The sequence below is a fragment of the Temnothorax longispinosus genome, chromosome 10, assembly GCF_030848805.1.
Source record: "Temnothorax longispinosus isolate EJ_2023e chromosome 10, Tlon_JGU_v1, whole genome shotgun sequence".
Lineage (NCBI taxonomy): Eukaryota > Metazoa > Arthropoda > Insecta > Hymenoptera > Formicidae > Temnothorax > Temnothorax longispinosus.
In genome coordinates this window covers 12,274,155-12,286,757 of record NC_092367.1, presented here as the reverse complement: position 1 = coordinate 12,286,757, position 12,603 = coordinate 12,274,155, and the positions used below count along the sequence as shown (strand labels likewise).

The 12,603-nt window shown below is 36.3% G+C and overlaps 2 protein-coding genes across 3 annotated transcripts; one reads left to right on the top strand and one right to left on the bottom strand.

Moving 5' to 3' along the window:
- Positions 1-1,557: 1,557 nt before the first annotated feature.
- On the top strand, positions 1,558-7,541 carry S1p (membrane-bound transcription factor site-1 protease). Its single transcript, XM_071790002.1, has 12 exons — positions 1,558-2,663; positions 2,807-3,148; positions 3,227-3,411; positions 3,974-4,268; positions 4,413-4,567; positions 4,805-5,085; positions 5,163-5,265; positions 5,378-5,636; positions 5,739-6,013; positions 6,079-6,353; positions 6,537-6,810; positions 7,146-7,541. The coding sequence occupies exons 1-12, from the start codon at positions 2,121-2,123 to the stop codon at positions 7,504-7,506; spliced, it is 3,348 nt and encodes a 1,115-aa protein (XP_071646103.1). The 5' UTR covers positions 1,558-2,120; the 3' UTR covers positions 7,507-7,541.
- Positions 7,542-7,700: 159 nt separating this feature from the next.
- LOC139820067 (replication termination factor 2) lies at positions 7,701-10,452 on the bottom strand. 2 transcript variants are annotated; one of them, XM_071790000.1, is made up of 4 exons: positions 10,341-10,452; positions 10,175-10,310; positions 8,356-8,739; positions 7,701-8,271 (listed from the first exon to the last, which is right to left on the bottom strand). In XM_071790000.1, exons 2-4 carry the CDS (start codon positions 10,241-10,243, stop codon positions 7,876-7,878), a joined length of 849 nt encoding a protein of 282 aa, XP_071646101.1. In that variant the 5' UTR covers positions 10,244-10,310; positions 10,341-10,452; the 3' UTR covers positions 7,701-7,875. The 2 variants fall into 2 exon arrangements, with proteins under 2 accessions (XP_071646101.1, XP_071646102.1); XM_071790001.1 differs by having other exon boundaries at positions 10,175-10,300; positions 10,341-10,448.
- Between the last annotated feature and the right edge of the window lie 2,151 nt (positions 10,453-12,603).

Below are 12,603 nucleotides of genomic sequence, written 5' to 3'. Positions count from 1 at the left end.
GTACTGCTGACGTGGATTGCACTCCGACCACGGGAGGATTCTGGGGGGGCTAACCGCCCCCCCAGACCCCCCGGTGCGGTCGTAACTATGACTCTCTTAACAGTAGCCAAATGCCTCGTCATCTAATTAGTGACGCGCATGAATGGATTAACGAGATTCCCACTGTCCCTATCTACTATCTAGCGAAACCACTGCCAAGGGAACGGGCTTGGAAAAATTAGCGGGGAAAGAAGACCCTGTTGAGCTTGACTCTAGTCTGGCACAGTAACCTTCGGCCGTCCCCCTCCCCCGCACCCACCCCGTCGGTAGGCTGCGTGGACCTCGCTTTACAACATAAAGTACATGCTAAGTTGTAAAACAAAATTATAAAGTACATGCATGGGGGAGGGTGCAGGGGAGAAAAGCCTTTCTGTTCACGTGCGCTCACGCATGTAAGCCCCCTTGCACCCCTCCATGCATGTGCTTTATAATTTCGTTTTACAACTTAGCATGTACTTTATGTTGTAAAGCGAGGTCCACGCAGCCTACCGGCGGGGTGGGTGCGAGGGAGGGGGGGGCCGAAGGCCCCCCCTCGCACCCCCCCGTTGTGTGTGTGTGTGCTTCCCACAAACCACCATGTTTCTTTATCTTTTCGCGATTTTCTGCCGATGTTAAGGCCCGTATTCATATGGCAGTTTTATAGATGTTAGCCTTAAATTGATAGAAATAAAGCTTAAGTCGTAGGCAAATAAACCAATCTTCGATTACTTTAATATGTGAGATAATTTTTCGTTTTTTTTTCGTTTTTAAGACTAATAATAAACCAACAAACGCTAAAATTAGACCAACAATCATCAGCAAACGATTACGCATCGATTAGGCTTTTTTGAAATTAAAAATAAAATTTTTCCGGCTAACTTAATGCTAATTTTTCTTTTTAAATTTAAAAAAAAATTAAGAACCAACAAACGTTGTAATTAGGCCAACAATCACCAACAAACGACCAACAAACGATAAAAAAAATATGAAAATTAATAAAGTCGAAGTTGACCGGCTAAGTTACCAGAGCTGACTCCTGTCGACCCTTAATATAATCGACGGAAAGTTATTAAAAAATCGATAGCTTATATAATTGTCAAGGGAGCTACCAGTAAGAATCATTATTTCATTCTATCAACGGCAAAACATATATTCATGCCATTTTTATATTGAAATAATTAGCAATACTACAAGTTTTCAAGTTGGCATTGGCAAAAAAGTGTTTCGTTTTTAGCTAATTAAAATATAAAGATGCATAATATGATACTTTTACTATACGTTTTATGCAATAGCAGCGTATGGAGAATAAAATGATACCTAATACAGATTTTTTAATGACCTAATAAAAAACTTTTTTCTAAACCGTCAATTGACTCAACTGGATCGCTTCAACCTCCTTATATTAACGTTTACATTGTTACTAACTTTATCATTTATTTATAAAAAAAAGTAAAATGGAGCAAATTATGAAACATGCATATTATGAAGGAGCAAATTAAGCAGATTTTTTTCATGTATCGTAAGTTTCATTACTGTAGAGGTCGCTGGCTGGGAGCTTGTGGGTTTCTACCAGTGCAGCTAAAAGAAACAGACCCTATAGGTTATTACCATACATACATACATATGTACACATTTCATATATTAAACTGTGTCCAAATGTGAATTATCTACATCGATACGTTGTCAAAGCAGTCTCTCAACGACATAAAATAGCTCGCAATTAAAATGCGCTCTGTAAATCATTCGAAATACTTTAAATCATTTTTCTGCGAAAGCCGTCTGTTGAGGTTAGAATGTGATGAATGTTCATAAAGAGGCCTAACAAGTGATCGTGTCTGGTTTCAGGGTCATTTTGGACCGCTCGAACTAATTGATCTAAAGATTCAATTTCAAACCGCGCCACGAACTGATTACAAAAACTACAAATTCCCCCTCACAGAACACAAGAAGTATGTGATCGAAGAAGTGAGGAGCATTCTTGTATTTAAAAAAAGAAAAGGAAAAGTTGCTCTTGTCACTCGAAAATATTTTCACATCTTAACTTAGTGCCTGCTACATCCTTGGCTAAGTATGAAGCATAGTTCTCAGTCAGAATCAATAGTATGAAGCTACACACATGTTTACTATATGTCTCCTTGTTACTTTCGCTCTGCGTTCTTTATGGATCGAGCCGTAATTATCCAAACAGCAGCTCTGAAAAACATGACGATAATGATTGTATCGCAGAATCTCCACTGTGTAAAACACATGTGTCTTTAGGCCCATCCTGTCATGATACTCAAGAAGTTCAAGTCGCATTTTCTTCTAGTGTAGTTGAAAATGAGTATATAATCAAATTCAATGGTTACTATAGAGCATGTGCACGAGAAAATTATATAAGAGCTGCTTTAAACTTGTCTAACATTGAGAACTGGAAGATCATATTGCGCAACAATGCAGCATCTGTGTATCCTAGCGATTTCGATATTATACACTTAAAAGAGACGGATAAATATGAAGGGCTTAGGGCTTTAAGTAATCATCCACTTGTAAAGACTGTGTCACCGCAAAGACTTATACGTAGAACTTTAAAATTTATCAATAGAACGTCAAGTGATTCTGATGTCTTAGCACATAAGAACCCCAAAAGAAGAATCAATGATCATGTAAGTTTGCAAATTGTCAAATTTTGAAATGTCATAAAATCAATGTAGCTATAAATCGATGAATTTTCAGTATTGAACGGTTATATTGTTCAATACTGAAATATATCTAAGGCTGTTGTTAAGAAAAAAATACTTAATTTCAGAATGTTCAGCCTGGGCAATCAACAAACAGACATACATCTCGAAAATTATTAAGAGCTATACCGAAACAAATTACGTCTTTACTTGAAGCTAATGTCTTGTGGAAAAAGGGTATTACTGGGAAATATATAAAAGTAGCGATATTCGACACTGGGCTTGCCGCTAGTCATCCACATTTTAAGAATATCAAAGAGAGGATAAATTGGACGAATGAAAATACTCGAGAGGATAGCCTAGGCCACGGGACGTTTGTAGCTGGCGTTATCGCGTCATCCTCTAGAGATTGTTTTGGTTTTGCTCCAGATGCGGATCTTCATATTTTTCGCGTTTTCACAAATGCTCAGGTATCTCCGTTCTTCGTGCTTTCTTTTTACTTGTAATTTTATCACTTAAAAAAATTTGTATTATCTGAAATGTAATAGGTGTCTTATACCTCATGGTTCTTGGATGCATTCAATCATGCCATATTTCGCAAGGTGACAGTGTTAAATCTGAGCATTGGTGGTCCAGATTTTATGGACCAGCCATTCGTCGATAAAGTGTGGGAGGTTACAGCTAATGGTATCATTATGGTGTCTGCAATTGGCAATGACGGACCTTTATACGGGTAAGTAAAATAATATTACAATTTTCATGTAGTTTATTTGAAAAAGAAAGAATTTAGGAAGACTTTTCAGTTTTATATTACCAGATGCAGGATTCTGTAACTCTTCTTAACGACAGTTTCGGTATTGTTGCGCAGCTTTTTTTTTTTTTTTACTATATATAATAGCTGTGCAACGATACCGAAACTGTCGTTAACGAGTTACAGAATCCCGCTACAGAATCGGAAATCACTTCTCTATACTGGGTGTTTCCTAACATGTGGGACTTATACATATGAACTTTTTTCATTGTTTTTTTTTGTCTCCTATCCACTGCTGAAGTGGGTTCCACATGTTATAGAAAACACCCTGTATATATATATATATATATATATATATATATATATATCTTCAAAATGATCACTCTTTCCACTCGTATTAATTAAACACATTTTACTTACAATTAGTTTAACAAATATTGTATGCGCTTTAAAGTTTGAGCTGTTCCTTTAACTCCCGTGTATCTAGAAGAACTATAAGTCTGATTAGTTTGTGTTTGTACGTCATGGTATTTCGTTTGCACAGCACTTTAAATAATCCTGCCGATCAAATGGATGTGATTGGTGTAGGAGGCATCAATTGGGACGATCAAATAGCAAGGTTCTCTTCGCGCGGCATGACCACGTGGGAATTACCTTATGGATATGGTAGAATCAAACCTGACCTAGTCATATATGGATCAGGAGTAAGAGGGTCCGCTTTGCAGAATGGATGTAGAAGTCTCTCTGGTACCTCCGTTTCTAGTCCTGTCGTTGCCGGCGCGGTAGCGCTATTAGCTAGTGCATTTGTAGATACAAATGTATCTAAAATAATAAAGAGAAGGTAATTATCGATTCTTTATATATATATATATATATATATATATATATATATATATATATATATATATATAATTCTACAGAATATTATAGGAAAATAGAATTTTATTGCGTTTTATGCTTAATAAGTAATAATAAATGTATGTAAGGTAACACCGGCAAGTATGAAACAAGTGTTACTGAATTCAGCCCGTCGCTTACCTGGGATTGGTATGTTCGAGCAAGGCGCAGGAAAATTAGATCTCTTGCGGGCATTTCATCTCTTAGAGTCATATACTCCTACTGTCACGCTCCATCCAAGGTAAACTTTTCTTTACTTTTCTTCCTATATAAAAAAATACCGTTTAATCTTGTCTATTACTTGATCTTAATTGTATCTGCTTGATTAATAATTCTATCGATTCATTAGCATGAACTATTGTTTATAATGTATTGTAATAACACAATCGGGTATATTAAATATAATAAGATAATAGATCGATCAAATCTTGATTACATGATGCAGTAATTAATGTTTTCTTCTTCTGTTAATGATTAGTTACATAGATTTGACGGAGTGTCAATATATGTGGCCGTACTGTACTCAAGCTATATATCATACCGGTATGCCCACAATAGTCAATGTAACTATAATAAATGGTTTGGGTGTGGCTGGAAATGTAGTAAATCTTACCTGGCATCCGTATGCCGGTAATGGCAATGGTGAACATATTGATGTGGCGATAACGCACAGCGATGTCTTGTGGCCATGGTCCGGTTGGTTAGCAGTTGCTATAACAGTCCCATCAACATCCCACGATTGGCAGGGCATCACACAAGGTTTGAATATAATTTTGTTTCTCTAGTAGATCAATTTGTATTATAGCAGACATTTCACGCATTACATTTTCGTACAGGTCATATCTCACTCACGGTTGAGAGCGATGGCACAGGTAAACCACGGCAATCAACAATAACACTCCCATTGCAGGCAAAAGTCATACCCACACCTCCTAGGCAGTGAGTAAAAGTATACAATGTGTTAGATAATCGTTACTTTTGAACATAATGTACTGACATATGTTGCGTGGATATTTAATAAGATTATTTATATCTCTTATTATCTCTTCAGTAAACGTATCTTATGGGATCAGTACCATAACTTGCGATATCCACCTGGATATTTTCCTAGAGATGACTTGCGCGTAAAGAACGATCCTCTCGACTGGAACGGAGATCATATACATACAAACTTTAAAGACATGTATCAACATTTACGTAATGCCGGATATTATCTTGAAGTGCTTGGCTATCCGTTCACTTGTTTCGACGCAAGACATTACGGGACCCTGCTTATCGTAGATACGGAAGAGGAATTTTTCCCTGAAGAAGTATGCGTTTATGTCTCACAAAATTATGCTAGTTTCTACCGCCTATATAAATGCCGACCTTGTCTAAAATGCCTATAACTGATAAATTGGTTTCAACCACAGGTGGTAAAGCTAAAACACGATGTGGAAGAAGACGGTTTATCAGTAATTGTATTTGCAGACTGGTATAATACAGCAGTCATGCGAAAAATAAAGTTTTATGACGAGAATACCCGTCGATGGTGGATACCTGAGACGGGAGGTGCCAATATTCCAGCTATAAACGATCTGCTTTATCCTAATTGGGGTGTGGCATTTGGCGACGAAGTACGAAACGGTCAGTTCACTCTTGGCCAACATGCGCCAGTCATATTCGCGTCTGGCACTACACTAACTAGGTAAAATATTTTGCGCGCGGGAAAACTGGTTTAGATTATATACAGCAGATTTTATATTTGTTCAGATTTCCAAAAGGCGGAATCGTTCTGTATGCAGAGTTATATGACCAAGGTCAAGAACTTTTGGAAAAAGAATCAGGGATACCTAAGCTTGTACCGATACTCGGACTTTTACAAGTGACTAGTGAGAAAGATGTTGAAATGGCACATAATGACAAGATTAATAACGAAGTTGATCAAGCACATCAGAATGACGATGTCAAAGAGCAGACGAGTACGTCCGGTAGACTCGTTGTTTATGGAGATTCAAATTGTATCGATGACAGCCATTTACAAAAAGGTATGTTGTTACAAGAAAGAGATGTTAATGACAAAATATTTTAAATATTGATAAATAATATTTTACATTACACGATATTTCAAATTTTCGTTTCTTTCTGAAAAATTTGATAATCTTTGAATTACATAATTTTATGGTTTGGATATTATTTACTTGTTAAAATGTATTGTTATCCATATTTAGCCTGTTTTTGGATGCTCGATGCTATCTTAGAATACACAACGACAGGTTACGTACCTACTGTTTTCATGGATGAAAATCAGAGGGAGCACAAGACTGTTAAAACGACTAGTAGTATAGAGACTGGAGAATTACCACGTCGAATGAAAGAAAATCATTTTAGTCGCCACAGTAAAGTATTAATGACTAATGAGCCAGCAGGCAGTTTCAGATCTCTTCCATTATGTATCATCCCTGTATATGCCATGCCTGTACCAGTTAATGAATCTGTGCCAATGTAAGTAATTTTACATGCATATATAAATACCAATCCAATTCCAAACATTTCGTAAACCTGTCCAATTCTTTTCTTGTTCCTATCTTGATTTCGGAAAAGTAAATGCATGCTAGAGGAAAATTATCAAGATATCTAGTCTGACGTTTTAAAATTGCACCCCCAATTGTCCTATAATTATGATGAAGGATTGAATAATCAGAAGTCAGCTAAAAACGGCTGATGGCTCTCGTGTAAAGTGTTCAAGCAGATTATACCTTTGTTTCATTATTATTAATCGTTTCTAGGTTTTGTAAACTACTTGAATATTCCTTTTTTCGTCTCTTCTTTTTTTACAGAGAACTTTACAAGCCTCAGAAGCTGCTCTCTATAGGAGATACCATGAGCGCGGCAAATTCAGTAGTACAGGATACAGACACTTTGTGGCTTAAGAGACGAGTTGGTGGAGCTAGTATCCCTACGTTGCAAAATCTCGACACAGACATTTTGGCTTATGATACGAAAGAAAATCAGGGAGATGAACAAATAATTGTATACCAATGGAAATACGTAATATTAATAGTTATTATAGTGATAGCTTTCGTGTATTTGTGTAATCATTTGGGATTGAACAGACATTCGCGCAGGAAACGTATTATACTCAGAATATTTAGAGCCATTCGAGCATTAGTTGTGCGAAGGATACCTGCGCAAATGTAACTTGATAATTTCGCACAAACCATTACTGTGTATTGTACATAAAACGTATAATTAAGGTAATTTTTTTAGGAAATTGGGTATATTTAAATTCCAAGACATTTATATGCAAATTAGATATTATGTGCCTTTAAAACATACAATATGACATATGAATTTGTAGATTATACAAATAAATTATTTTGATACAAAAAAAATCACATGCTATCTATTGCCTTTATTTTTTTAACCAAACGAGATAATATAATATTAAACCTAGATTATTATTAAACTACATATTAGACCTAATGAGATAACATGATATTAAACAATTTGCTTTTTACATTTTTTCCTCTCTTTGAAGAAATAATTTCTAGCCCTACTTTAGGTACATCAATTATAAAATGGATTATAAGTAACCCAGTGTGCTCTATCTTGCTCCGTAGCAGTTTTATGAGTGGTAAAAATGCTTTTGAAAACTTCCGACGCTTTAGGATCCTTTGCGACGCTATAATCGCTTTTAGCTTTTTTATAAGCAGGATCATCGGCCTTGTGATTGTTGTTCAATTTAGGGATTACTTTGTCCTCCTTCTTCATCTTCTTCTTGGACACTTCGCCTGTCTTCTTCTCTTCTGTTGGTACCTCATCATCTAACTTCTTCTTTTTCGATTTCTTTTGACTAGCTTTCCTGAGTACCGCTCGCTCCTTCATGAGATCCAGATCGTCATCTTCCGCATTTAATATGACTATGTCCGTCTCCTCGAACGATTGCTGACATTTGTGACATAACTGTGAAATTCAACATTTTCTTGTTAAACTTTAAATTACGTCGGTATTTATTTCTGCTATATAAATACCGGATATTTTACTTACTGTACTCTTTACTTCTTTGAGAGCACGTTCGCTCATTACGCAGCCGCACGACCATAAGAAACAGAATTTATATTTTCCGTTCATTTCCAAACCAATAACTGGACAAATATATGGGCTTTTGCCTCCGTCGTTGTAACCATCTCCTTTCTCAGCTTTGTCGCCATTGAATGCTGGGTTTGGTGTCAAATTAAGGTTCCTCACATCCTTCAAGTTCTTGATGTGTACAGCAGATTCTGGAAAAGTATTGCGATCCAAAAGACCTTCCAGCACAGATTCTTTGCTGTACAGACGACCCAAGCTGCAACCCACGATCGGTGGTTGCAATGGCAATTGCCGTATCGTACAGTGCCTCCACTTGAAAGCTAATTCCGCTTCCTTGTCTTTCTGTAAATAATTATACGCAAGCGCATAAATATTTAATTAATTACTACAGATAGATTACTAGATTTTATAAATAGATAAATTTTATAAATAGGTAAATTATTAAGGTCATTAAGTATAAAAGCAAATATACATAATTCAAAAAAGTTATTTACTAAAATCACTTTAAAAGTAGTTCCGCAATTACTTTAAAAGAAGCAAGCATAAAATTATTTACGTTCCGTCAATAATTATATAATACAATATTAAACTTTGTCTTCTTCTAAATGTAGATCATTGTACAAGCATAGACAAAAAAGAAAGTGATTAAATAAACAACATTGGCTTCTATATGAATATTAGATGTATAAATTAATTTGGTGCCTTTACATTCGAGATATTTTATAATATAAAGTTTTGAGATTAAACATTTTTTGCCCTTTCATGATTTGTAAGTGTGGACCTAAGTATGGACCTTTATGTTTTTAAAACACCATGTTTTGGCGACACAGACAACAAAATCTCACGAAACAGCAATGAACACGATGACGTCGAAAGAAAGCAGTATTTGAGACACTGCATTTTTTCACATTACAATTAAATACAATTAAAAAAGAATGCTGTTGAAACCATGGAAATTATTTGTTCTAACTGACTCATACAACGTGCAAAAAGTATCTGCAAATCAGTTTTTAAAATTAGGTGAATCATTTTGCAGCACAACGCTCGAGTATGCCGCAAAAGAGGACGAAGGATGCCATCTATGCTTTGGGCTAGAAAATTATCCGTTATTCAGATTATTCATCAGACCTAGCCCCGTCAGATTGCAATCTGTTCCATCTGTTTGCTTCAACATTACCTGGTTAATACACATTTCAAGATAATGAAAGAGGTCCGAAAAAATCTCAGACTTTATATAGATTCAAAACCGTCAAGTTTCTTCTATGAGGATATTCTTGTGAGCTGCCCGATAAATGGGACAAAGTCATATAAAATAATGGAGATTATTTCACAACATTAAACCTGTATTTGAATTTTGTGAAAAAAGGCACCCAATTAATCTCACATAATATAATATTCAAGATCGCAGAATAACAAAAGAAAAAAAATGGAAATAAAAAATCTTTCACATTCGTGTTTTACGCACCAAAATACACAATATGTTAAATTTCAGCCAAATTAATGAGGAATTCACTTTCCTTCAGATTTACCGAAAATCACCCGAGATATAATAAAAGCAATGAAAATAAAATAATCTCAAATACCCAATAATCAGCAATTCCAATAAAAAAATCGGACTTCTCCGATTGAGGTTATAGATATTGTTTGGTATGGTTTGATACATGTACCAAAGTTGCTATCGGTGGTTGCTATTGGTGCTGGTGCAGTTTGATACAGCTTTGGTTGCTTATACTAAAGTCACGCCAAAAATCGCCTATAATAGACTTTCAAATCCTACCTGCTCCGGTTTCTTTTTCACTCTAACGAGCTCGTCTCTGCGAGGAATAGTGCCACCGTCGCAACCCATGATGACACTTCACACTTTGCCACAAATATCTCGATATATTTTATATTATATATATATATATATATATATATATATATATATATATATATATATATATTCCTCTTCTTTCTTGATTCCAACGGAAGCAAACGCAAGATGACAAACAAACCAAACAAGATGTTACAGAACACTGGGAACACAACAAACTAAATACGTCCACGTCCACTGACGTCCACGACGACCACGACGCGAATGAAAAAGACAAATGGCGGCGTATACAGAGCTCTGGTAACTTAGCCGGTCAACTTCGACTTTATTAATTTTCATATTTTTTTATCGTTTGTTGGTCGTTTGTTGGTGATTGTTGGCCTAATTACAACGTTTGTTGGTTCTTAATTTTTTTTTTAATTTAAAAAGAAAAATTAGCATTAAGTTAGCCGGAAAAATTTTATTTTTAATTTCAAAAAAGCCTAATCGATGCGTAATAGTTTGCTGATGATTGTTGGTCTAATTTTAGCGTTTGTTGGTTTATTATTAGTCTTAAAAACGAAAAAAAACGAAAAATTATCTCACATATTAAAGTAATCGAAGATTGGTTTATTTGCCTACGACTTAAGCTTTATTTCTATCAATTTAAGGCTAACATCTATAAAACTGCCATATAAATACGGGCCTTAAGCCCCTTGCACAATGCCAGGCAACAGGCAATAGGAACAGGGAATAGAAATCAGAAATCATGTATAAATGCAGAATAAACAGTGACACAGGCAATAGACACAGAGTTTCCGTCACGTTGGAAATTTCGTGCCTATTGCCTGTTGCCAACCAATCATAGCATTTTAACTTTTTAGGTTGTAATTAACGATTTTTTGGTTATTTCCTGTTCCTATTGCCTGTTGTCTGGCATTGTGCAAGGGGCTTTAACATCGGCAGAAAATCGCGAAAAGATCAAGAAACATGGTGGTTCGTGGGAAGCACACACACACACACACACACACAACGGGGGGGTGCGAGGGGGGCCTTCGGCCCCCCCCCTCCCCCGCACCCATCCCGCCGGTAGGCTGCGTGGACCTCGCTTTACAACATAAAGTACATGCTAAGTTGTAAAACGAAATTATAAAGCACATGCATGGAGGGGTGCAAGGGGACTTACATGCGTGAGCGCACGTGAACAGAAAGGCTTTTCTCCCCTGCACCCTCCCCCATGCATACTTTATTTTATAATTTCGTTTTACAACTTAGCATGTACTTTATGTTGTAAACCCCCCTGTCGGCCCCCCCCTCGCACCCCCCGTTGTGTGTGTGTGTGCTTCCCACGAACCACCATGTTTCTTGATCTTTTCGCGATTTTCTGCCGATGTTAAGGCCCGTATTCATATGGCAGTTTTATAGATGTTAGCCTTAAATTGATAGAAATAAAGCTTAAGTCGTAGGCAAATAAACCAATCTTCGATTACTTTAATATGTGAGATAATTTCTCGTTTTTTTTTTCGTTTTTAAGACTAATAATAAACCAACAAACGCTAAAATTAGACCAACAATCATCAGCATACGATTACGCATCGATTAGGCTTTTTTGAAATTAAAAATAAAATTTTTCCGGCTAACTTAATGCTAATTTTTCTTTTTAAATTAAAAAAAAAATTAAGAACCAACAAACGTTGTAATTAGGCCAACAATCACCAACAAACGACCAACAAACGATAAAAAAATATGAAAATTAATAAAGTCGAAGTTGACCGGCTAAGTTACCGGAGCTCGGATCGTTTTCGGGGATCCTGCAGTGACTGGCAAACTTCCTCGATGTCGATAATGTCAACCTTTCTAATTTTGTTTTCCCTATATCTGTCTTTGTCTAACGAAATGACATCTGTCCTTTTTTCGACTGCTCGCCATCTTACGCAAGATCCGGCAACTACTGTTGCTGCTCTTCTTGTCATCCTGCATCCGTATTTGCATATCCGTCGCGACCAATCAAAACATCTTATTTTATTACATTATTTGTAATGGGATGTTTAGATAACGACAGATGACGCGACGCGTGGAAACTCAGCCTAACGTCAATAAGGGCTCATGCACAATGCTGACAGGTGGGCAATTAAGGAGCAATCGTTTTATGTTGGATATACTTGCAGAAGACTGTGAAAAATGTATTTTTCCAAGAAAATAAACAGTTCTCTGCTAAAATATCATACAAAATTAATTATACGAATGGAGCGATTAAAAATCCCAATAGAGCGAAGCGAGAAATAGTTAAGATGGAAGCACATAAAATTGCAGGAGCCATGAGCAGAAAGCAGAAGCCATACGCGCATGCGCTATGGTATCCGTAAAAGCTCTAACAGATACCATCGCGCATGCGCATAGTTATGGTAGCATGC